The sequence below is a fragment of the Trachypithecus francoisi genome, unplaced genomic scaffold (genome assembly GCF_009764315.1).
Source record: "Trachypithecus francoisi isolate TF-2019V2 unplaced genomic scaffold, Tfra_2.0 Lachesis_group9, whole genome shotgun sequence".
NCBI lineage: Eukaryota > Metazoa > Chordata > Mammalia > Primates > Cercopithecidae > Trachypithecus > Trachypithecus francoisi.
This window is the reverse complement of record NW_022681474.1, coordinates 14,950,512-14,976,530: the sequence shown is the minus strand read 5'-3', so window position 1 is coordinate 14,976,530 and position 26,019 is coordinate 14,950,512. Positions and strand designations below refer to the sequence as shown.

The 26,019-nt window shown below is 46.5% G+C and overlaps 1 protein-coding gene and 1 long non-coding RNA gene across 3 annotated transcripts in view; one reads left to right on the top strand and one right to left on the bottom strand.

Moving 5' to 3' along the window:
• The window catches only part of GTPBP4 (GTP binding protein 4), a 31,154-nt gene extending 12,223 nt beyond the window's left edge, over nucleotides 1-18,931 (bottom strand). The window contains exons 1-8 of one of the 2 annotated variants that reach the window (XM_033208639.1): nucleotides 18,811-18,931; nucleotides 15,379-15,549; nucleotides 11,360-11,463; nucleotides 11,144-11,280; nucleotides 9,397-9,497; nucleotides 7,678-7,770; nucleotides 5,572-5,763; nucleotides 5,427-5,492 (exon numbers count right to left, since the gene is read on the bottom strand). In XM_033208639.1, coding sequence (XP_033064530.1) covers nucleotides 5,427-5,492; nucleotides 5,572-5,763; nucleotides 7,678-7,770; nucleotides 9,397-9,497; nucleotides 11,144-11,280; nucleotides 11,360-11,463; nucleotides 15,379-15,549; nucleotides 18,811-18,858 — 912 coding nt within the window. In that variant the 5' untranslated portion in view covers nucleotides 18,859-18,931. Of the gene's footprint in view, nucleotides 1-5,426; nucleotides 5,493-5,571; nucleotides 5,764-7,677; nucleotides 7,771-9,396; nucleotides 9,498-11,143; nucleotides 11,281-11,359; nucleotides 11,464-15,378; nucleotides 15,550-18,390; nucleotides 18,762-18,810 lie in introns of those variants that run through there. The other variant, XM_033208640.1, reaches the window with a different exon arrangement.
• A 92-nt stretch (nucleotides 18,932-19,023) lies between these two features.
• The window catches only part of LOC117082108, a 31,446-nt gene continuing 24,450 nt past the window's right edge, over nucleotides 19,024-26,019 (top strand). The window contains exon 1 of the long non-coding RNA XR_004436473.1: nucleotides 19,024-19,131. This is a non-coding gene — a long non-coding RNA (uncharacterized LOC117082108). The remainder of the gene's footprint in view (nucleotides 19,132-26,019) is intronic.

Here is a 26,019-nt window from a genome sequence, read left to right as displayed (position 1 = left end):
ACTGGTCCATTCTGGGGTCCTTGCTGCCACCTCACTCAGCATCAGAGTCTGGGATACTGCTGGGCCCCACCATCCCAGGGTCCAGAGTTACCACTACACAGTGCCTCATCCCCTCAAGCTAACACTAAGCCCTCCCTACTGGCTCAGGTTTCTGAAGTACAGCTCTACCTTGCTTCCCAGGCTCAAACCTCCAGAGTACTTCTTCCTTGGAGTCAGGCCAGGACTGTGCCCTGACCCCATGGGTGGAGTCACAGCTATAACCTGGCCCTGTGGGCCTAAGCTGCTAGGGGGTGCTTCAGGATCACAGATCCACCACAGAGAGCAACCTGTACCCCAAGGCCAGGTACCATGATAGGTACACAAGACCCTAAGGCTAGGACCCCAGTCCCACAGCTACTCTGAGTACCTGTAGCTGGAACCCAGCACCATGGCAGCTGCTTGTGGACCATCTCAGACCTGACACCCAGAAAGATCCCTTCAGGTAAGTCCCCTATTGTGGGAAAAACAAGAATAGCAGGACTCCGGGGCCGGGCGCGGTGGCTCAAGCCTGTAATCCCAGCACTTTGGGAGGCCGAGACGGGCGGATCACGAGGTCAGGAGATCGAGACCATCCTGGCTAATAGGGTGAAACCCTGTCTCTACTTAAAAATACAAAAAACTGGCCGGGCGCGGTGGCTCAAGCCTGTAATCCCAGCACTTTGGGAGGCCGAGACGGGCGGATCACGAGGTCAGGAGATCGAGACCATCCTGGCTAACACAGTGAAACCCCGTCTCTACTAAAAATACAAAAACTAGCTGGGCGAGGTGGCGGGCGCCTGTAGTCCCAGCTACTCGGGAGGCTGAGGCAGGAGAATGGCGTAAACCCGGGAGGCGGAGCTTGCAGTGAGCTGAGATCTGGCCACTGCACTCCAGTCCGGGTGACAGAGCGAGACTCCGCCTCAAAAAAAAAAAAAAAAAAAAAAAAAATACAAAAACTAGCCGGGCGATGAGGCGGGCGCCTATAGTCCCAGCTACTCGGGAGGCTGAGGCAGGAGAATGGCGTAAACTCGGGAGGCGGAGCTTGCAGTGAGCCGAGATCCGGCCACTGCACTCCAGCCTGGGTGGCAGAGCAAGACTCCGTCTCAAAAAAAAAAAAAAAAAAAAAAAAGAATAGCAGGACTCTAAAAGCCCTTGACACCAAGGACATTAAAAACGTACACCACTGCTGGTACAAACTTCCAGAGCTGAGGCCACTAAGCCACCCAGTTATTGCCAACATTTCATGGAGGTGAGGAAGCTGCAGAGAAACAACATCACTGCTCCTATCCAGAAAGTCACGGTTCCCTTCCCAAATGGCACATTAAAACCCAAGTGAGGTGAAAGTCTTTCTCCATGAAAGTCAATCTAGAAGAAAGTATAAAAGAGGTCATTGTTCTTTTTTTTTTTTTTTGAGACGGAGTCTCGCTCTGTCACCCGGGCTGGAGTGCAGTGGCCGGATCTCAGCTCACTGCAAGCTCCGCCTCCCGGGTTCACGCCATTCTCCTGCCTCAGCTTCCCGAGTAGCTGGGACTACAGGCGCCCGCCACGTCGCCTGGCTAGTTTTTTGTATTTTTTAGTAGAGACGGGGTTTCACAGTGTTAGCCAGGATGGTCTCAATCTCCTGACCTCATGATCCGCCCGTCTCGGCCTCCCAAAGTGCTGGGATTACAGGCTTGAGCCACCGCGCCCGGCCTAGGTCATTGTTCTACCAGATGCAGAGACATCAATGAAGGGACACAAGAAACATGAAAAAGCAAGGAAATAAGAAATCATGAAAGGAATATTAACTCTCTAGGAACAGACTCTAATGAAAAGGAAATCATGAGCTGCCAGAAAGAGAATTCAAAATAATTTTTTTGAAGGAAACTCAATGACAAACAAGAAAATACAGATAGACAATTCAACAAAATCAGGAAAACAATTTCATGATATGAACAAGAAATTAAATTGAGACAGAAATTATAAAAAAGAGCCAAACAGAAATCCTATAGCTGAAGAATTCAATGGATGAGAGAATATAATAGACAGTTTTAACAGCAAATGGGATGAAGCAGAAGAAAAATCTCTGTCATTTGAAACTACCTAGTCAGAGAAAAAAAAAGCAGTAAGAATGAGAAAGAATGAGGGAAGCCTACAAGATTTACAGGACAACATTAAGAGAATACACATTGGTATTATGAGAGTTCAAGAAGGAGAAGGGAAAAGGCTTAATAACCTATGTAATGAGATAGCTGAAAACTTTCCAAGACTGAGGAGACATACGGACATCTAAAACCAGGAAGTTCAAAGATTCCCAAATAGAGTCAGCCCAGAAAGGTCTTCCCCAAGGCACATTATAGTCAAACTGTCAAACATCAAATACAAAGGAAATTCTAAAAACAGCTAGAGAAAAGCTTCAAGTCACATATAAGAAAATCCTGGCCGGGCGCGGTGGCTCAAGCCTGTAATCCCAGCACTTTGGGAGGCTGAGACGGGCGTATCACGACGTCAGGAGATCAAGACCATCCTGGCTAACATGGTGAAACTCCGTCTCTACTAAAAAATACAAAAAACTAGCCAGGTGAGGTGGCGGGCGCCTGTAGTCCCAGCTACTCAGGAGGCTGAGGCAGGAGAATGGTGTAAACCCGGGAGGCGGAGCTTGCAGTGAGCTGAGATCCGGCCACTGCACTCCAGCCTGGGCCACAGAGCGAGACTCCATCTCAAAAAAAAAAAAAAAAAAAGAAAATCCCCATTAGACTAACAGCGGATTTCCTTGCAGAAACTTTGCACGCCAGGAGAGAATGGGGTGATATATATTCAAAGTGTTGGGAAAAAAAAAAGAAGACTGCCAGCCAACTACACTACATCCAGTAAAGCTATCCTTCAGAAATAAGGGAGAAATAAATTCTTTCTGAGAAAAGCAAAAACTGAGAGAATTCATCACTAGTAGACCAGCCTTACAAGAAATACTTAAGAAAGTCCTACATCTGGAAGTGAAGACAATAATCACTATCATGAAAACATGAAAAAGTATCCAATAGGCCGGGTGCGGTGGCTCAAGCCTGTAATCCCAGCACTTTGGGAGGCCGAGACGGGCGGATCACGAGGTCAGGAGATCGAGACCATCCTGGCTAACATGGTGAAACCCCGTCTCTACTAAAAATACAAAAAACTAGCCGGGCGACATGGCGGGCGCCTGTAGTCCCAGCTGCTTGGGAGGCTGAGGCAGGAGAATGGCGTAAACCCAGGAGGCGGAGCTTGCAGTGAGCTGAGACCCGGCCACTGCACTCCAGCCTGGGCGGCAGAGCGAGACTCCGTCTCAAAAAAAAAAAAAAAAAGAAAAAGTATCCAATAAATTAACTTAACCTGTAAAGACACACATAGACTGAAAATGAAGAGACGCAAAAAGATATTCTATACAGATGGAAACCAAAAGCAACTAGGAGTAGCTGCACTTCTATCAGATAAAGCAGATTTTAAGTCAAAAACAGTAAAAAGAGACAAGAAGATCATTGTATAATAATGAATGGGCCAATAATACTTGGGGACATAAACATCAGGCTCTCAACATTAGACAGATCCTAGGCAAAAAAGAATCAACAAATATTGTATTGAAAGTACACTGGGCCGGGCGCGGTGGCTCAAGCCTGTAATCCCAGCACTTTGGGAGGCCGAGACGGGCGGATCACGAGGTCAGGAGATCGAGACCATCCTGGCTAATACGGTGAAACCCCGTCTCTACTAAAAAATACAAAAAACTAGCCGGGCGACGAGGCGGGCGCCTGTAGTCCCAGCTACTCGGGAGGCTGAGACAGGAGAATGGTGTGAACCCGGGAGGCGGAGCTTGCAGTGAGCTGAGAGCCGGCCACTGCACTCCAGCCTGGGTGGCAGAGCAAGACTCCGTCTCAAAAATAAATAAATAAATAAATAAATAAATAAATAAATAAAGAAAGTACACTGTAGGCCATGCGCGGTGGCTCACACCTGCAATCCCAACACTTTGGGAGGCCAAGGCGGGCAGATCACTTAAGGTCAGAAGTGCAAGACCAGCCTGGCCAACATGGTGAAATCCTGCCTGTACTAAAAATACAAGAAATTAGCTGGGTGTGGTGGCGGGTGCCTGTAATCCCAGCTACTTGGGAGGCTGAGGCAGGAGAATCACTTGAACCTGGAAGGCAGAGGCTGCAGTGAGCCGAGATTGCGCCACTGCACTCCAGCCAGGGCGACATAGGAAGACTCCGTCTCAAAGAAAAAAAAAAGTGCACTGTAGACCAAACATCTACAGAACACGTCATCCAACCGCTGCATGATACACATTCTTCTCCTCAGTCTACGGAACATTCTCCAGGATAGACCATATGTTATGCCAAAAAACAAATCTCATCAATTTTTAAAAGTTAAAATTATGTCACGTATCTTTTCAGACCACAATGGAATAAAACTAGAAATCAATACCCAGAGAAACTTTCAAAGCTGTAAAAAAAGAAACCCATGGGAATTATAAACATGTCCCAGAATGACCAATGGATCAATGAGGAAATTAAGGAAGAAATTAAGAAGGTGATGCTGACATGGCTGGTCCAGGACCACAATTTGAAAGTCAGTCTACCAATGCATGCTTCTAAAAGCATTAATCATGAAGGACGCCTATTAAAAAGGGTTGTAGGACCAGGCGCAGTGGCTCACACCTGTAATCCCAGCACTTTGGGAGGCCGAGGCGGGTGGATCATGAGGTCAGGAGATCAAGACCATCCTGGCTAACACAGTGAAACCCTGTCTCTACTAAAAATACAAAAAATTAGCCCGGCGTGGTGGCGGGCACCTGTAGTCCCAGCTACTTGGGAGGCTGAGGCGGAGCTTGTAGTGAGCCAAGATCACGTCACTGCACCCCAGCCTGGGCAACACAGTCAGACTCCATTTCAAAAAAAAAAAACAAAAAAAAAGGGTTGTAGGATTCAATTAGTTTGAAAAATTATGTCCAACAATACTGCCTGCCTCTTGGAGAAAGCTAGCAGGCACGTCTCACTCATAGGTCCAGAAAGCCCCAAAATCCTCCTTCTCCTTCACTCAATCATTCATTTCCAAACTCATTTAATCACATAACCTGTTTTATGAATTAACACCTGTGAATACCCTTCTCCAACAGTTCTCTCCTAAGTAATCACATTTTCCAAAAGTCCAGCCCATCAAATACAGATACTTCTACACACTCAAGAACAAAGTAGGAATCCAGAAACCTATGTTTTAGTTTTAGTTTGCCAATAACTACGTTTTTATTATGTCATTTCACTAAACCACTGAGGATATTATCTCAACTATAAAATACAATTGTGGACCAGTATTGCTAAAATTCCTTCACCTAAACTTTGGTGGCCTGAGATGAGAATTCAGAATTGGTAAGAAATATTCAAAATATGAACATGATTTACCTGATCATCTTCAGAAAGTTCGGCTATTCTCTTCACATCACATTTGTTGGCTACAACTATGAGAGGCTAGGCAAGGAAGAAAAATTATGAAATCGTTATTCCCATGCTGCAGGATATGAAGCAAAACACGAGTGACCACACACACCTTGTTGACGAAGAGAGGTCTGATGTTCTGGAAGAGCTCCAGCTGCTCCCTCAGCCCATGCCCACACTGCTCAGACAAATCCATCACGTACAGGACCGCAGCACGGAGGTGGGCCAGGGCAGTGATGGCCTGCATCTCGATGGTGTTCCTATCTTCCAGGGGGTGGTCCAGGATCCCAGGAGTGTCTACAACCTAACACAGCCAGACCTTGTCACTGAAAGCACGCTCACCCACAAGCTTCTTGTCCAGCACATCCCAGAAGTCACTCACACAGGCCCAACCAGACCTAATAATCTTACAGGAGAATCGTGTTAAAAAAATTTTAAAAAGGCCAGGCGCGGTGGCTCAAGCCTGTAATCCCAGCACTTTGGGAGGCCGAGACGGGCGGATCACGAGGTCAGGAGATCGAGACCATCCTGGCTAACACGGTGAAACCCCGTCTCTCCAAAAAAAATACAAAAAAAAAACTAGCTGGGCGAGGTGGCGGCGCCTGTAGTCCCAGCTACCTGGGAGGCTGAGGCAGGAGAATGGCGTGAACCCGGGAGGCGGAGCTTGCAGTGAGCTGAGATCCGGCCACAGCACTCCAGCCCGGGTGACAGAGCGAGACTCTGTCTCAAAAAAAAAAAAAAAAAAAAAAAAGTAGGCCAGATGCAGTGGCTCATGCCTGTAATCCCAGCACTTTGGGAGGCCAAGGCGGGTGGATAATGAGATCAGGAGATCGAGACCATCCTGATTAACACGGTGAAAACCCCATCTCTACTAAAAATACAAAAAAATTAGCTGAGCGTAGTGGCGGGCGCCTGTAGTCCCAGCTACTTGGGAGCCTGAGTGAGGCAGGAGAATGGCGTGAACATGGGAGGTGGAGCTTGCAGTGAGCTGAGATAGTGCCACTGCACTCCAGCTTGGGCAACAGAGTGAGACTTCGTCTCAAAAAAAAAAAAAAGTAGGTCTCCTAAACACCACAAAATAAAGCAGTGAGAGAAAAGTACATACTATTTATTTAAACATCAAAAAAGGGAGGAGGAACCCTGTAGAGCTCAATGAAATGCTAGCCATGACACTGAGAGAAATGACTCCTCTTTTCACCAGTGACATCATAAAACACAAAAACTGGGATAACTGAGAACCCTCCCATGTTTTAGGAATTACTTTCTTCACAATTTAAAAAATTATAGCATGGAAACATTGCTTCATGCTTTTTATTTATTTATTTATTTTTGAGGCAGAGTTTCACTCTTGTCGCCCAGAGTGGAGTGCAATGGCACAATCTCAGCTCACTGCAACGTCTGCCTTCCAGGTTCAAGTGATTCTCCTGCCTCAGCCTTCCAAGTAGCTGGGATTACAGGTGCCCACCACCACGCCCAGCTAATTTTTGTATTTTTCGTAGAGACGGGGTTTCACCATGTTGGCCAGGCCGATCTTGAAATTCTGACCTCAGGTTATCCACCTGCCTTGGCCTCCCAAAGTGTTGGGATTACAGGCGTGAACCACCGTGCCCGGCCTGCTTCATGCTTTTAAACTGTATATATGCCATTTCTGATAACAGAGTTAGAATGACACAAAGAGAATTTCATTTTATGTTAACAAAATGCAAAAATCCACAGTAGCAGCTGGCTGCCTCCCCTGAATTTTATCAGAGACATATGACCTGTTCTTATGCATCCCCAGAGCTCAGACGAGTTTTTTTTTATGATGATGAAATTTCAAGTTCTTTGAAATTACCCTAGATTACCCTAGATACACCAATATATCTTTTCTGTTTCAAGACAAGACTCTCGCCAGGTGCGCATGACTCACACCTGTAATCCTAGCACTCTGGAAGGCCAAGGTGGGCAGATCACCTTGAGTCAGGAGTTCAAGACCGGCCTGACCAACATGGTGAAACCCCCTCTGTACTAAAAAAACACAAAAATTAGCCGGCCGTGGTGGTGCGCACCTGTAATCAATCCCTGCTACTCAAGAGGCTGAGGCAGGAGAATCACTTGAACCTCAGAGGCAAAGGTGGCAGTGGGCCGAGATCATGCCACTACACTCCAGCCTGGGTAACAACAGTGATACTCCATCTCAAAATAAATAAATAAATAAAAATAAAGACAAGATTCTTACCTGCCAACGTAGATACTTATAATCCATGTGCCCAACAAACAGAGACTTGGTAGTGAACGCGTAGGGTTGAACATCCACGTCTGCTCTCGTCACCTGAAACAACAATGAGAACTTTCAGAATCACCTCATTTCCTCTGTGTACACAGGGCATCTGTGTGTTTTAACAAGACTAATTTTGGGTAGGAAAAAACCATAGAAGAAACCTCACACAATAAAAGTGCATCGACAGGAGCCTGGTACCTCTTCCTTCACACCAGCAGGCCAAGGACTGGGGCACGAGGACAGCGTGAGGGCCGGCATTTGGAGGACAGCCACCAGCTCCCCTCACCCTCCCACGTCCTGCCCCACGGCCTGCAACGCCCGCAGAGCTCTTTATGATGACAGGAATGTTCTGTCTGCACTGTCCAAACGGGGCCGCCAGTCATGTACTGCTAACAAGCCTTCAGTATGTGGCTCATGTGACTGAGGAGTTGAAATTTTCATTTTGCTGAATTAAACTGCAATTTAAAAAGCCACCTGGTCCAGCAGCCACCAAATCGGCCCCAGAGCACTGGCTCACTGTGGCAGGTTCAGAGCTGACAAGCATTTGAAACATCAGCAAGGACCCTGCAGAGCTTTGCTGGTCACCATGTCACAACAAAACTTACAAATCGATTTTAAAGCAAGTGATCTTAAGGAGGGTGGAGTAGTTCATGCCTGTAATCCCAGCACTTCGGGAGGCTGAGGCAGGAGGATGGCTTGAGCATGGGAGTCTGAGATCAGCCTGGGGAACACAGTGAGGCTCTGTCTCCACAAAAAATAAAAAAACTAAACAGGTGTGATGGCGTGCACCTGTGGTCCCAGCTACTTGGGTGGCTGAGGTGAGAGGATTGTTTGGGCCCAGGAGGTTGAGGCTGCAGCGAGTCAAGTCTGCACCACTGCACTTCAGCCTGGGCGACAGAGCAAGACCCTGTCTCAAAAAGCAGAAAAAAAGTTTCAACAGAAAGAAAGAATTTTGTAAATTAAAAATAAAGTGATCTTGGCACCGAGTAAGTCATAAAATTCGACAATTTTCTGGGCACACGAGCTGCTGCTGGTTGTAAATTCACATTTTAAATGTTGCTTTGCCTCTTCCTGGGTCCCTCAAACTCAGCCAAATTTTCCTGAAGCACCAAATGACCGAGTCTCTTAAATGTTACGCTCAAATCCTAGTCAGTGAGCTCACCCAGGGAAAGAACGACTCGGCACCGTCCCTCTACTGGACCACGTACGATTTCATGTGAAAGCTGACACAGCAACCAAGGTAACAGATCACCCAGAAGCAGCTGCAGACGGGAAGACTCAGCTGGGCGAGTGTCACCTGCCACCAGAACCCCCTGCAATAGCCATTCCAGGACAGGCCAACACCACCCAAGAAAACTTCTCCAGTTGTCAACGAAAATGCACTTACACAATTGTCTCAAATTCCTTAGAAATCACAGGACACACACAAGAAAAAAAAGTAATGGCTTCTGTAATAGTAATATAAATGTAGATACAGACAAAGTCAATCCTCTCCAAGAGGAACTCAGGTGTGCTCAGGCACGGGGGCCTCCTGCAGACCAGGGCAGTGTTTACTCAAGGACCAACTCGGAGGCCAAAATTATTCCCAAGGCCATCCTGAATCCCACGCAGTCAGAATACAGTAACGCTGACCTAAAGTGGTCAGATTATTTGCTTTACGATAAAAAAGAGACCAACCTTATTGATGAAACTGGACTTCCCAACATTTGGGTACCCACACAAAAGCACAGTTCTGGTATTTGGATCAATGGTTGGCAAACGGGATAAATGCTGACGCACTATGAAAATACGAAAAGTTCACATTGAAAAATTAAGAAACTCAAAATGTAAGATTTGCTTTAAATTTTCTTTTCAACTTAGTTACAGTCCAGGCCTGTGGTGATATTAATCTTACTCCAACTTTTGCAATGCAACAGTGATGGAGAAAATAGTTGCAGAGAGTAACTGTATATATATAGTATATTCAACAGTTATTTCCCAAGTTTGGCTCTAGTAAGAATCATATTCCAGGGCCGGGCGCGGTGGCTCAAGCCTGTAATCCCAGCACTTTGAGAGGCCGAGACGGGCGGATCACAAGGTCAGGAGATCAAGACCATCCCGGCTAACACGGTGAAACCCCGTCTCTACTAAAAAATACAAAAAAAAGGCCGGGCGCGGTGGCTCAAGCCTGTAATCCAGCACTTTGGGAGGCCGAGACGGGCGGATCACGAGGTCAGGAGATCGAGACCATCCTGGCTAATACGGTGAAACCCCGTTTCTACTAAAAAATACAAAAAACTAGCGGGCGACGAGGCGGGCGCCTGTAGTCCCAGCTACTCGGGAGGCTGAGACAGGAGAATGGCGTGAACCCGGGAGGCGGAGCTTGCAGTGAGCTGAGAGCCGGCCACTGCACTCCAGCCTGGGCGGCAGAGCAAGACTCCGTCTCAAAAAAAAAAAAAAAAAAAAAAAAAAAAAAAAAAAAAAAAAAAAAAAAATACAAAAAAAAAACTAGCCGGGCGAGGTGGCGGGCGCCTATAGTCCCAGCTACTCGGGAGGCTGAGGCAGAAGAATGGCATGAACCTGAAAGGCGGAGCTTGCAGTGAGCTGAGATCCAGCCACTGCACTCCAGTTTGGGCGACAGAGCGAGACTCCATTTCAAAAAAAAAAAAAAGAATCATATTCCTCAGCCCTTCTAAGCCCATGTTTTAACTCATTAGGTGAAAGGTTGGGCCAACAGCATTTCTGGAAGTGTCCAGACGATTCTCATTAGCAAGATGACATTAGGGAAACAGTGTACTTCGAAGCCTGCACGCCATGCCGTTCTGGCTACACATGGGTTACTGCCATTCTGCCACCTCATCTGTAACACACACGGCTCCAGGGTGGCACCCCTTGGGCCATCACGAAGACCACACAGATCTGTAGGAAAGCGCCTGCAAAGCGTCCACGTATCATAAATTTTGTTTCAAATTATTTGCAAGATGCAGGAGGGATAAGAAAACCAAATGAGTCAAAATAATTTGTCATGTAAGAATACACACAAATAAATAGGCAAGTAATTGTTTCAATAGAATCCTACTATATTAATTCAGAAAGTCCTATTAAATAAAAGTATTTTTAAAAATAAAAAAGTCAATAATAAACTATGAGCCATCTTATTTTTTATACTTTTCAGTACTTTCTCATGTTTTGTCGTCTATGCCTTACCTATTAAATATGAAACACATAAATTTTCTTACCAGTGCTGTTGATGTGTAAGTATTATACGTGCTACCACTTTTTCAATAAAAACCAGCCTATTACTGTTTCTCATAAGTAAAGCTAGGAAAAATAACTGACCCTGTCATCTCCAAAATACAACAAAAACAGACATCTCAAGTCCTCAACAAGGATGCATCCTCTCAGCAGGACACTACCGCGGTTCCTGCGGATGTGTGACAGGCACCTTGCTCCAAATACTCCAAACTCTGTTTCTGCCTCTTGATCACCGTGCACATCCGTCCCAGGGCCGCGCGCTTCAGCTGTTTGCAGCGGTAGAGAGAGTCACCGTACTTCATCAGTCGCACGTAATCTTTAGCAACACTGTAAAAAATAAAAAGCATTAGTTTTTTTTCCCCACTTTTGATAACTTAAAAGACACTACAGTAAAAAAGTACCTTACTTGTCCACTAAATTTTTGGCAATATTTATTTGCCCCAGAGCCAACTTGTAATGATCCTTGTCGTAGAGAATATTCATCAAATCAGCATAGAACGGATGAATATCCTGTAACAAACAAAAAAAGCACATCATGGTCACTTTGGGCCGGCAGTTTCTCATCCCTAGAAGTACCACTTGAAGAACAATTTCTTTCCCTCTCCCTTCAAGCCCGCAGTGTTTCCTCCTCAGTTCCCTCTCCTGGCCAGGGGCCCTGTCTATTTAGTCCTCTGAGAAAACAAGCATCAGAAGGGATGCGGGCGCCAATGGTCATGGCTCCCACCCACCTCGCTCCCAGCGCAGTGGTGGAGCTGTAGGACCCAGCAATGGCCAGCCCCCGGCCCTGCATGTGCCCTTCCTGCTGCTCAGGAACTCAGCGCCAGAAATTCTTCCCTCCACCTGACTATTCCCATCAGCCTAAAAATTTGCCGTTATTTCCCAAGCTTTAGGAAAAAAAATTAAAAACTCCCGTGGCCCCCAAATCCTTCCTATTCCTCCTCTTTGCTCCCAGGAGGTACTGTGTCTCTCCTCTTCTCTCCTCCCTCTCTTGAACCCACTCTCACCAAAATTCTGTGTCCACCACCCCTTCTAAACAGCCTACAAGCTCACCAAGGACCTCCCAACGACCAATTCTCAGTTTTTGTCTCACAGACCTTTTGAAGCACTGGGGGCTGGCTACGCACCTGCCTGCAGCATTCTCCTCACAGCTTCCAAGCAAAGAGTCTGCCCCTCTAAGTCCTGTGCTGGCTCGTGCGCACAGCTCCACCTGAAACACTCATGCTCCTCACAGCACCCTTCTTCCTACATTCCCTTCCAAGGTGATTTCAGATAGATTTAAACGTCGTCTACATTTTACTAATGCATTTTAAATCAACAGGTCAGCATCTCCTGAGATATCTCACCAGTGCATATAAACTCGACCCCTGACTACCACCTCCAATTCCATGTCCCAGTGTTCACCTCCCTAACCCGCCCCACCTCCTGGGTCTCCTGCACCTGCTGCTTCTTTGACTACAGGCCTAACTCTCTCTCCCCGCACAGATACTCCCTAACTCCCTTCCATGGCTTCACTGCATTCATCTGACACGCTGTTTACCGTCTTTTCTCCACCAGAATAAGAGCAGGAACCTTTACCACTTCTGGATTCCTAGTGCTCAGAACAGTACCTGACAAACAATAAGCACTCAGTGAATGACGACTTGGTGTCTAACCCTCCGCTCTGAAGCTGTTCTCAGATAACCAGTCCTGGCTTTGAAAGAAGTAATAGAATGTTTCTTTTTTTTTTTTTTTTTTGAGACGGAGTCTCACTCTGTCGCCCAAGCTGGAGTGCAGTGGCCGGATCTCAGCTCACTGCAAGCTCTGCCTCCCGGGTTTACACCATTCTCCTGCCTCAGCCTCCCAAGTAGCTGGGACTACAGGCGCCCGCCACCTCGCCCGGCTAGTTTTTTTTTGTATTTTTAGTAGAGACAGGGTTTCACCGTGTTAGCCAGGATGGTCTCGATCTCCTGACCTCGTGATCCTCCCGTCTTGGCCTCCCAAAGTGCTGGGATTACAGGCTTGAGCCACCGTGCCCGGCCGTAATAGAATGTTAATACATTTGAACTCTCCTACCTCTGATGGTTATAACACTGAGGATGAAAAAGATAAAACTTCTTAAAAAGAACCACAAAAATCTGATACTAAGTAGATCAAAATATATTGTTTGCTAAAATCAAGTGTTTCCTAATATCAAATCAGTGAAGAATAATCTCATTCTTGGCCAGGCGCGGTGGCTCATGCCTGTAATCCCAAAACTTTGGGAGGCCGAGGCAGGAGGATCACCTGAGGTCAGGAATTCGAGACCAGCCTGGCCAACGTGGAGAAACCCCATCTCTACTAAAAAAAAAAAAAACACACACAAAAATTAGCTGGGCGTAGTGGCACATGCCTGTAATCCCAGCTACTCGGGAGGCTGAGGCGGGAGAATCGCTCAAACCTGGGAGGTGGAGGTTGCAGCGAGCTGAGATCACGCCTTTGTACTCCAACCTGGGCAACAGAGCAAGACTCCGTCTCAAAAAAAAAAAAAAAATCGAAACATATTCTTACTCACTTTCTTCACCCCCAGGTACTCCCTAGTACCTGACCTTTCCCAAGAAACCATTCACTCATTCAACAAACATCTACTGAGCAACTGTGTCAAATCCTAGACAGATACAACTTAAGTGTCTGTCCTCTAGCAAGAATTTTTGCATTTTAAGCACTTCTGTATTTTAAAAATAAGCCATTATTGGCTGGGTGTGGTGGCTCACGCCTCTGGGAGGCCAAGGCAGGTGGATCACCTGAGGTCAGGAGTTTGAGACCAGCCTGGCCAACATGGTGAAACCCTGTCTCAACTAAAAATACAAAAATTAGCCAGGCATCGTGGCAGACACCTGTAATCCTAGCTACATGGGAGGCTGAGGCAGGAGAATCGCTTGAACCCGGGAGGTGGAGGTTGCAGTGAGCCGACGTCGTGCCACTGCACTTCAGCCTGGGCAACAGAGCAAGACCCCGAAAAAAAGCCATTATTACTTGTTTAAATATGAAGTACTGTTACAGAAGCCAAACGTTTCTCTCTGCTTACACCTGCCTTCAGCGACTATTCTGGGGCAATGGCAGATTTAGGCTTTGAGACTATACTGCTGATCCCCACACCCTTCACAACCTCAAATAACCACATTACCCCATGCGTGGTGTCATGAGGCTTTGTCAGCAGTGCCTGCCGAGCAGACACTGCTCTTACTTTTCTACAGCTAAAGAAACAGGCAGGGCCGGGCGCGGTGGCTCAAGCCTGTAATCCCAGCACTTTGGGAGGCCGAGACGGGCGGATCACGAGGTCAGGAGATCGAGACCATCCTGGCTAACACGGTGAAACCCCGTCTCTACTAAAAAAATACAAAAAACTAGCCGGGCGACGTGGCGGGCTCCTGTAGTCCCAGCTACTTGGGAGGCTGAGGCAGGAGAATGGCGTAAACCCAGGAGGCGGGGCTTGCAGTGAGCTGAGATCCGGCCACTGCACTCCAGCCTGGGCAGCAGAGCGAGACTCCGTCTCAAAAAAAAAAAAAAAAAAAAAAAAAAAAGAAACAGGCAGGCCGGACGAGGTGGCTCACGCCTATAATCCCAGCACTTTGGGAGGCTGATCACTTGAGGTCAGGAGTTCAAGACCACCCTGGCTAACATGGTGAAATCCCGTCTCTACTAAAAATACAAAAAGTAGCAAGGCGTGGTGGTATGCACCTGTAATCCCAGCTACGCAGGAGACTGAGGCACAAGAATTGCTTGAATCCAGGAGGCAGAGGCTGCAGCGGGCTGAGATCGCGCCACTGTACTCCAGCCTGGGCGATACAGTGAGACTTAGCCTCAAAAAAAAAAAAAAAGAAAGAAAGAAACAGGCAAACTGCAATGTGCAGCAGAGAAAGGAGCTCAAGGTTTCTGGCTTCACTCAAAAGTCACAGCTTCCACGTGATCTCTTCTTGCCAAAGAAGAAAACAGTCAGTGCTGAACTGTCATCAGCTGATGAAGCAACAAGATCACAAACAGTGGTGGAGTTTACACCACTCACCCAAGCTGAGCCCAGAGGAATAAAACCCTTGGAAAGAGGGTGCAGGAGATGAAGCCCAGACAACCAGTGAGCTGTTACCTTCTGAGTTCATAACCCACAGCTATCATTACCACTTGGGTTGGCACCTGCAAGCCCAGGGGTTACACAGAAAGCTTGAGAAGAGAGTTTTGGGCCTCCTTAGATGGGGTTTGGTTGGAGGAAAGAATACTAGGGAATCAAAAACCCCATATTCTGTTCCCTCTTTTATTAATTCAACAAATTAGTTATTTGCCACTAACTTATTGAGTAATCTAAGTCATTTATTTTGTTTCCTTTTCTGTCAAATGAGTACACCAAACTGGTTAAACACTGGTTCTCTGAAGGCTCATATTTACATAACCACAGAAGTCCCCCAAGTCACTTACATCCAATTTAGGGAAATCTGTTAGAATTTGTGAAAGTCTATCATGGTAATTCTGTTGAGTAAATTTGACTTTTCTCATGTAAAAATGTCTAATGCGATGAATTTGGTAATGTTTATGAATAACAGTTGGAGTCTTTCGTTGAGTCTTCGACAATGTCAGGTCAATAAAGTCCTGCAATTAAAGAAAATAAAACATAATTACATCAAAAGTGTCTACTTTTGATCCACGTATTTGAAGCCCTCTTAAAACACTAATTACAGTACTACATATTTTAAATTACAAAAATGTAACTAAACATTTTATGTACAACCTTGTTCATCTTCAAACACACGGCTGCTAAGATAAATTTTACGCCATACTTTCTTGATGCTATCTTAATTTCCAAACACCTAAGAACCTTTGAAACTTAACTAATCAGAGAACTCAAATCATAAACTAGAAAAAATAGTTGAGAAAAAGAAACAATCCTCCCATTTCTCTATGCGTATCTTTGACTTTGAAAGTACATAAAACAACAGGTAAAACTAAAATCCACTTCATAATTTCCTAAGAGCATGGAGGGGAACTACTTGAGGAGATGAAAGATTTTTGCATGAGTTGCCCAGTGCAGAGTCAGCACTTCTCTTTAATAAGGATCCGATTCCCAGGATTCCTTAATCCAATGTATCTAGTCACACAAATTTACTTGGATCTTTTTTCTTGAACACTTTGATTAATTCAACAATTTGATTAACTCAATATTATTTCAAACAAAGGTTGTTAGGGATATTTGGGTGCTGAAGATAATGAACAAGATACTGTCGCTTCCTTCATGGAATTCAGGGTCCAGTGACAGAAGTAAACAGGTAGGCACAACACAGTCTGCCAAGTATTGTGCTATGAGGGGCACGCACAGTCTCCCCTCTGGGCCTACAAGTGAGACAAGTAAACAGGTGGTCACAACAGTCTGCCAAGTACTATGAGGGGCACACACGGTCTTCCCTCTGGGCCTACAGAAGATCTTCCCTACACTCTTCTGCACCTAATGGCATTCACACATCCTGAAGGGGGACCAGTTCAAAGGTTACCTACTTCATAAGATTGCCCCTGACTCTCCAACTTACCACAGCTAACCACACTCTTCTCCTCTCCCAATCCATGTGGGTCCTCCATGATAACAATGTTTCATTTCTAGTATGGTCATTGGTGATGTGACTTACCCTTTTTTGTTTTTTGTTTTGTTTTGTTTTGTTAGAGACAGAGTCTTGCTCTGTTGCCCAGGCCGAAGTGCAGTGGCAGCACAATCTCCACTCACTGAAAGCTCCACCTCCTGGATTCACACCATTTTCCTGCCTCAGCCTCCCCAGCAGCTGGGACTACAGGTGCCTGCCACCACACTGAGCTAATTTTTTTGTATTTTTAGTAGAGACGGGGTTTCACCGTGTTAGCCAGGATGGTCTCGATCTCCTGACCTTGTGCTCCGCCCGCCTCAGCCTCCCAAAGTGCTGGGATTACAGGCATGAGCCACCGTGCCAGCCTCGACTTACCCCTCTTGACAACCACTTCCAAAGAGGCAGGTATTTTATCTAATGCATTTTTGTAACACAGTACCCAATGCACAGGACAGGCACTCACTTAACAGCTTCTAGAATGAACTGAATACCACACACTTTCCTGATGTGATTTTTTTTTTTTAACTTCCAATCACCAAACAATTAACATCACCCATTTTTTAGGTAAGTAAACTCATCTGTTCTCTAAAAATACAAATCTCATTCCACAGAAGATAGATGGTGTACTAACATATCCTATAAGTTCTCCACATAAGTCAATAACATGAACAAAGTTCATGTAATCCAAAGAGCAAATTCCCTCAACAAACTTGAGAGATGGCTGACCAAAAATACAAATAAGACATGATTCCTGCACTTGAAAATACTACAGTCTGGCTGGGCGTGGTAGCTCATGCCTGTAATCCCAACACTTTGGGAGGCTGAGGCAAGTGGATCACTTGAGATCAGGAGTTCAAGACCAGCCTGGCCAACATGGTGAAACTCCATCCTACTGAAAATACAAAAATTAGCCAGGCCTGGTGGCCTGCGCCTGTAATCCCAGCTACTCAGGAGGCTGAGGCAGGAGAATCACTTGAATCTGGGAGGTGGAGGCTGCAGTGAGCTGAGATCACACCACTGCACTCCAACCTGGGCAACACAGCAAGACTGCATCTCAAAAAGAAAGAAAGAAAGAAAATACTACAATCTATCAAGAGATGTGTCAGAACAATTGTCAGGAAGAAATGAGAAACGGAGAGAGGTGGGGAAACAATTTTTGCTATGAAGGTAAAATACGAGACTCCCACAAAGCTTTCCAAGGCAAGCTCATCCTGTCGTTGAGACGTGAAGAAAAGGAGACACTGATGAGAGGAAAACAGTCACTCTGCAGGGACTTCAGTAACTCCCTCTCGTGCAGGAGTTCCTGAGAGGCTCGAGCTGCCCGTCAATGTCTGTATAATTGCGACCCAAATCGAATGTTCACTACATAAAAACGTGACTTCTTAAAAATCGTACTACTGGGGCTGGGTACGGTGGCTCACGCCAGTAATCCCAGCACTTTGGGAGGCCGGGGCGGGAGATCACCTGGGATCAGGAGTTCGAGGCCAGCTTGGCCAACGTGGTGAAACCCCGTCTCTACTAAAAACACAAAAATTAGCCAGGCGTGGTGGCGCACGCCTGTAATCCCTGTTACTTGGGAGGCTGAGGCAGGAGAATCGCTTGAACCCAGGAGGTGGAGGTTGCAGTGAGCCTTGATCGCGCTCCAGCCTGGGAAACAAAAGCGGAAAACTCTGTCTCGTGGGGGGGGTAAAAAAAATTCTAACACTTAACACTTGTTGACTCATTCTTGCCACACTAACCAACGCTGTAAAAATTTAGTCTGGGCCTACTATGGTCTAAAAAAGAACAGGGGTTCCCAAATTTAACAGTGAAAGAGAATGACTTAAAAATTAAGAAGTGTTAAATCACGATAGCAACGAACCGAGGATTCCTGAGAGGGGAGGGGGCTACGCCAAACCCAGAATCTGAAGGCTCATCACGGACCACGGAGTGCTTCCTCCCTCACATGTTGGGGTCCCCTCCACTCGCCCAACTCGTCACCCGGGGGCCCTCCAGGGAACCCTACTCTGGGTGGACCCCGATCTCTGGGAGCCCTCAGTCTTTGGGTGGACCCCGGTCTCAGGTGGACCCGGGTCTCTAGGGGATCCGATCTCTGGTGGACCCCGGATTCTGCTGGGGGAGGGGAAATGATCTCGAGTACGCGCCCAGCAGGTCCGGCCCGGGAGCGGGTGGTGGGCGAGCGGAAGGCGACCGCTCTCCCACGACTACAGGCCCGGACCCTCCCCTGAGACCCCGCTAAGAAGAAGACGAAAGTAGCAGTGGCCCTCCCGGAGCCGCCTACCTTGGCGGACGGCACCACCGTAATTTTCTTGAAGTTGTAGTGCGCCATGCCGGCTGCCGTATGCACGCGGGTACTGGACACTCCCGGAACTTCCGCCGTCGGGAGCAGGTGGGATTTCCGCCGTCGGGCGCTTGCTGTACATCACTTCCGGGCGCTCAGCCAAACGTGTCTTGCGTGCTCTATGGCGCTTTCGGCGTCGCACAGCGCACCCGCCCGGCCTGGAGGTCCGCCGCGGAGAGTGTGTGAGGGCCCCGGCAGCGTGGGCGCAGGGGAGAGGACGCCTGGGTTTTAGGGGGCGCGCGGAGACTAAATTCATGCTAGGTAAAGCAGAGGCTTCCGACAGACTGCCCTGCGGGTTTCTGGAGCGGGTTCAGGCCCCCAGCCACCCGCCCTGGGCCAGGGTTCGAGGCTCCGGGGTCTTGGGATTTGGGGGATGCGGGGCTTAGGAATCCAGAGGGTCGAGGGTATCCGGGAGTCTGGGCGTCCCGGGTCGCGGTGGGCCCCGCAGAGGAGGAGGGAGCCGCGCGTGCGGGGCGTGCCCGGGCTCTGGGTGTAGAGCAGGTGACGCCCCCCACCCTGATCCCAGGCGGTGGTGAGGAGGCCCTCGCGGCTCCCCTGCAGCCCTCCTTTCTCGTGCTTGTTAAATCCCAAAACGGGCGGAGAAGGGAAATCCTGATCTAAGGCGAAAGAGGTGCCGCTGGTTCCGCACAGTGCCTTAGGAGAGCCAAGGAAGCAGTTGCGAGAGATAGTCCTGTGGGGTCCAACAGAGGAGAAAGTTGATGAGGATGGAGCCTTTACTGCTTTAATGTTTGTGAAGAGTGTGGCCGCTCCCTTAAGGAACCCAGGGCCACATCCCGTAAATTAAACGTTAGGTAGGGCTGACTCAGTCAAGCAATGTTCAGAGCTGTTGACTACATGTTAACTCGTTTAATTCCTGCAACAGCCTCATGAAGTGCGTGGGGAAACCCAAGGCACAGCAAGGCTCGAAAGCAGCCCGGGGTTGTGCAGCTAACGGGCAGCAGAGGTGGGCTTTGAACCTAGGCAGCCTGGCTCCAGCAAACCTACTTCTAACGATTAGCTATACTGCTTCTCACGCATCTGGGATGCCCCCCACTCTCCAATCCTTTTAAATAAGTCCTATTATTCTTACACGAAAATACCTCTCATAAATTCCCAACATTCCAATATTGAAAATCATTCTGAGTCATGCTTTTCTCATCTATTAACTATGCTTCCATTTTTGTGTCACAAGCATACCTCCTACATCTCTGGCACTTCTAAAGGAAGCTTCTAGAATAATTAGGATTCGCTGCTATGATCATTTGCTAAGCCATAGGACAGTTCTGGCCACTGTTTCCCAGATTAGCAAAGCTATGCTCATACTTATTGCCCTTTCTTTTAGGTTCTTACATGTTTCCTCAGCCTCTCCCACTTTCTCTCTGATATAGCCAATTCCTCTTTCTTTTTCTTTTAATCCGGTATTTAGATAAGTCCAGACAATACTTTGCTTCAGATGGCCAAACATCCTTTAATTCTTTTTTTTTTTTTTTTGAGACGGATTCTTACTCTGTCACCCAGCTGGAGTGCAGTGCCACGATCTCAGCTCACTGCAACCTCCACCTCCGGGGTTCAAGCAATTCGCCTGCCTCAGCCTCCCGAGTAGCTGGGATTACAGGCACCTGCCACCATTCCCGGCTAACACTTTTTGTATTTTTAGTAGAGACAGGATTTCACCATATTAGCCAGGCTGGTCTCAAAACCTGACCTCAAGTGATCCACCCGCCTGGGCCTCCCAAAGTGCTGAGATTATAGGTGTGAGCCACCTGCTTTTAACTTGTTCCGCTACAAAGGCATGTCTGTGAATGCACAACCATAATGACTCATCATGGGCCCAGAGCTATGACAATGGTAAGGTACCAAGCATCCTACACCATGTGCGTGTTGATAAGTATCAACACCCTTGCCTATTCTTGTGATTTCCTGGCTGAGTATAGCTTCTTGGGGGCAAGTATGTGTTCTACACCACTAGGAGCAAGCTTCTCTATTGATAGACTTCTGGGCTTCTCTGGGGAAACCAACCGCTAAACTCCTTTTCTGAGGAGAGTAAGAAATGCTGCCTGCAGTATGAGGCACATTGCCAATTCTTGACTGTGTTAACGGAGGTTCCAGCTACCAGGATGCCTCCAAGTGTACCTTGTGACAGAGAAAGGTACTTCTCAGCCGTAGTAAAGGATGCTCTCAAGGGTACTCTGCAAAGCTTCTGACTGCAAGGCACTTCTCAGTGAAAAGCTTTGTTTTTCAAACCTCTTTGTTTTGTGGACTTGGTATTTTCTGTTTTACCTTCTTGTTGCTGTAATTCTGATGAATGAAAGGTACATTTTGCAGAACTGAACTTCCTGCCTGAAAGGAGCCTTTGCATGGGGATTAGCCATCAGTAGCCATCCGGTCTTAGAGGGTCCTAGGAGTGCTCCATCGGGCCCGTCGGCCACTTCCCTGGATCCCCACAGGAACTCACTCAGAACGAGTCGCAGGCTGCTTTGTACCTGGATGCTTCCTCGCGTACATCTTGTTTGCAAAGGAAGTAGCCAGCTCTTTGTGAACAGGAACTGTGTCTTACTCTTCTGCCATCCCTCCCCTCAGGCAGCACTGCCGAGAGCATTCGCAGTGGCCGTGGAACTCTGTTGATTGAATGTTGGCTTGAGGAAGTTCCTGATGTAGTTGGGGCTGTAGCAGTTGGAATCTGGCTTCTGCGATACTCAGGTAGTCCTACTGAATTACAGTACCGTCAGAACCCTGTGCACAACCCTGAAATGGGTCAGAACTCCACACTGTGCCATAAAGAGGAAAACTGTCAACAGAGAAGTCTAAGGAAACAGCCTCCTTTGTGGAAGGCAGCAATGGCATGAGAGCCACCCTCTGGGCCAAAGGTGCAGCCTGACATTCTCTGCAGAATTACACAATGAGTTAAGAGTGTGAGCTTCATTTCTGAGATACAGCTCCACCCCCTGTGATCCTGGGAAAATTTATCAGCTTCACCAAGCCTCTATTTCTTCACTCTTTGCTCAGTTACTGTCTACTAGGCATTTTTAAAATACTTCATGTGAATTATTTTTGTTTTTCACTAACCCCATTCTACAGGCATTAATAAGTGAGCAAAAAGATTCTGTATGATTAGTTACACATTATTATGTATTATCTATGTTCTTATTAACTGCTTAGTTATGATAACATTTGCTAAACTTTTGTTCTGTTTATTAAATTCTCGTTGAACCTTAACAACTGCAAAGCAGGGAGCCTCCACCACATGCCAGGTCACTTGCTTTCCTTCTTGGGACAGCATAGTGAGGTAGGTGTGATTGTCTCTGTTTCACAGATAAGAGTGCTGACTTTGATGTGGTTGAATGCTTGCTCACCGTCACACAGCTGGAGAGACACAACTGGAGGCGAGTCCAGGGAGCATGGAATGCCAAAGCCACTCTCCTTTTGCACTACCAGCCAAGAGTGACTTTGTTCTTGACCTCTTTAGGGTTATTACCTTGTTTGGTATTTGTTTGTTTGTTTGTTTATTTATTTATGAGATAGGGTCTCACTCTGTCACCCAGGCTGGAGTGCAATGGTACGATCTTGGCTCACTACAACCTCCACCTCCCAAGTTTAAGCAATTCTCAGATTTAAGTGCCTCAGCCTCCCGAGTAGCTGGGACTACAGGTGCACGCCACCACACCTGGCTACTTTTTGTATTTTTTAGTAGAGGCGAGGTTTCGCCGTGTTGTCCAGGCTGGTCATGAATTGTTTGGTATTTAAATGGAGGTACATGATGGATTGTACTTGGGGTCATATGCTGTCAATAATCCCCCAGCACCTGTGTTTCACTAAAGCACTGTTTGCATACGCACACAGGTTGTTTCTTCTGTGAGAATTCCGTTCCTGTGTGTGGATCATGACAGGCACCTGTGCTAATGAACTTCTGCCCTTGCTCACGTCAGAGCTGCTGATAAGGGCTGTTTCCATGGGTTGAGTACGAGTCATTCAATTGACACACTGTTAAAAACATTCTTTGCATTCTGCTGTTCCATAAAGGAACAATTTTAGGTTTAATGGAAATCTTCCGATCTCTTTTCCTAGAGAAAATTTGTGATAATAATAAACGTACACATATTTGGAATGCATGTACTTATGCTTGTATGATCAATTTCCAAATGATTCTAAATATCTGCAGGCAGAATTTCTTAAGATTACCATTCTGTACTGTACCCAAAAAGACACTCGAGGTAAGCAAAGATAAGTTTCATATTGCAACAGACATCTGAATCCTTGGTGTTTATGGAAGCTGGTTAAGCAGGTGGTTGTGATGTCTGACCCTCAGGTTAAAAACAGCGAAAAAAATTCACTTTGATGATGTGACGTTATTGTCACAAGTTTAATAATTGATTTTGAAGGTCTGCACAAGGAAACCATAATGTTTTAGCAATTTCCGTTTTCCAGAGGGAGGAGGCTTAAAATTTCAATTCCAGCCCTGCCACCAACTTCTAGACTAATAGTAAGCTAAGTGCCTTTCCCGCTATTATTTTTAATTAAAAACATATTATTTCCTCACAAAAGCATAGAGGTATAAAAATAATATTCGCTATCAGAATGTATCTGTCTGGACAGTCTAAATTATCCTGTGATAACAAATAGTCTCCAAATCTCAGCGTTGGTTGTTTCTCTCTGATGCTTCATGCCCACTGCTGTGGACCAAGTTGAGTCTCCCCAAATCCGTATGTGAAAGCCCTGACCCCCATCGTTATGGTATTTGGAGATGGAGACTTGGGGAGATAATTCGGTTCAGAAAAGGTCACGAGGCTGGAGCTCTCCTGGTGGAGTTAGCACACTTATGAGCACTTCTGAGAAAAGACACCGGAGGGCTGCTCCCAGGCTTCCCCAACCCCATGCATGCACCAAGGAGAGACGATGTGAGCACAGAGGGAAGGCAGCTTTCAACAAGCCAGGCAGAGGCTGCAAGCAGAACCCAACTACGCTGATGCCCTGATCTTGACCTTCCAGTCTCCAAAACTGTGAAAAGAAAATTGCATGTTATTTAAGCCACTCAATCAGTGGCATTTTGTTATGGCAGCCCAAGCTGGTTGAGATACCCACCACAGGTCAGCAGGGGCCTCTGTTCAGGATGGTCATTGAGAGATCAGACTCCTGGAGTAAAGGTTGACAATAGCTATGCCGAGGAAAGGGGAATGAGTTTGACAATCAAATGTTTCAGTCTCAGCTCCCATGTACCTATTTCTGGACAGTGAGTTGAGAATAACAGAGTTATTTGTAAACAGTACTGATGCCTACTGCATTGGCATCTAAAGCAGATGCCCTTTAAATCTATGTTCAATTGAGCTGGGCACAGTGGCTCACGCCTGGAATCCCAGCACTTTGGGAGGCCGAGGCAGGTGGATCATGAGGTCAAGAGTTCGAGACCAGCCTGACCAACATAGTGAAACCCTGTACTAAAAATACAAAAAATTAGCTGGGCGTGGTGGCGCAGGCCTGTAATCCCAGCTACTTGGGAGTCTGGCGCAGGAGAATCACTTGAACTTGGGAGGCAGAAGTTGCAGTGGGCCAAGATCGCACCACTGAATTCCAGCCTGGGTGACAGGGTGAGACTCTGTCTCAAAAATAAACAAATAAATAAATAATACATCCATGTTCAATTGATAATTAATCCAAATATGGTACAACGTATAATGCCAAAATACTTCTGTTTAGAAAATCCGAACCTATGACCATTATATAAAGAGACAGGTAATAAACCCTCTTCTGTTCGTCTGTCCCAGGCTAATATTGACTAATGCAGGTCTTTTTTCATCAATGTTCATTCATTTAAAACCTCCATAAAAGCATCAGTGTACCTGGGGACTGACAAAGTCGGAATTCCAAACTCTTAAGAAAACATGAAAGAACTCTCGTGAATGATCCTGCCCAGCAAGTAACTCCTATCCTGTTTCCTTTCTCCTTACAGTCTGTTTCAGCTGATCATCATCTGCATAGCTCAGTTTCCATTGGGATTAATTCAGACCACTTTTTAATTTTAAGTTACTCTCATTTTCAAAATTTCTATGGCAGGCCACCATGCCAATACTCAGTAAACAGAAGGTGAAACACATCAAAATGGGAAAGTACTAGGAAGGCCATGGGATTGATGGAGAAAATTGAATCATACAGAATTTTAATAACTTTAAATAGTAAATTTTAGAAGTAGATATGTAAAAACTTCATGATTTCATATTTTGAGGCAATGTGTTATCACCTGCGATATGTGGCTTTATCTAGATCATGTTTTCCATTTTGTCACCTGATCACAATTTGCTCTTTTTTCCCTTTTTACTTGACTGACTGACTCTGCCATGAGAAAATGTGGTCTAGTCCAAATTATTTTTTCAAATATAAAAAGTTATAGGTTGAGGCTGGGCGCAGTGTCTCATGCCTGTAATCCCAGCACTTTGGGAGGCCGAGGTGGGCAGATCACTGGAGGTCAGGAGTTTGAGACCAGCCTGGCCAACATGGCAAAACTCCATCTCTACTAAAAATACAGAAACTAGGTGGGCATGGTTGCACACATCTGTCATCCCAGCTACTCAAGAAGCTGAAGCAGGAAAGTTGCTTGAGGCGGGAGGTTGCAGTGAGCCAAGATTGTGCCACTGCACTCCAGCCTGGGCAACATAGTGAGATTCCATCTGAAAAAAAAGAAAAAAGAAAAAAAGAAAAGCTATAAGTTGAAAAAGTGGCAGATCAAGAATAGCTTTGACCAGCACATATATGCTAAAAGCAGGCTTACCCTGCTGCCTACTGCTAGATTCAGGCAATTTCAGACATTATCTGTTCCACACATAATAAATTTTAAAATAAGTGCCATTTTACGTGGTTGGCTAGGGATAAAGGACAGTCTCATATTGAAAACAGTACATGGCTGGGCACGGTGGCTCATGCCTGTAATCCCAGCACTTTGGGAGGCTGAGGCAGGTGGATCATGAGGTCAGGAGTTCAAGACCAGCCTGGCCAAGATGGTGAAGCCCTGTCTCTACTAAAACTGCAAAAATTAGCTGGGTGCGGTGGCAGGCATTTGTAATCCCAGCTACTCTGGAAGCTGAGCAGGAGAATTGCTTGAATCTGGGTGGCAGAGGTTGTGGTGAGTCAAGATCATGCTACTGTACTCCAGCCTGGGTG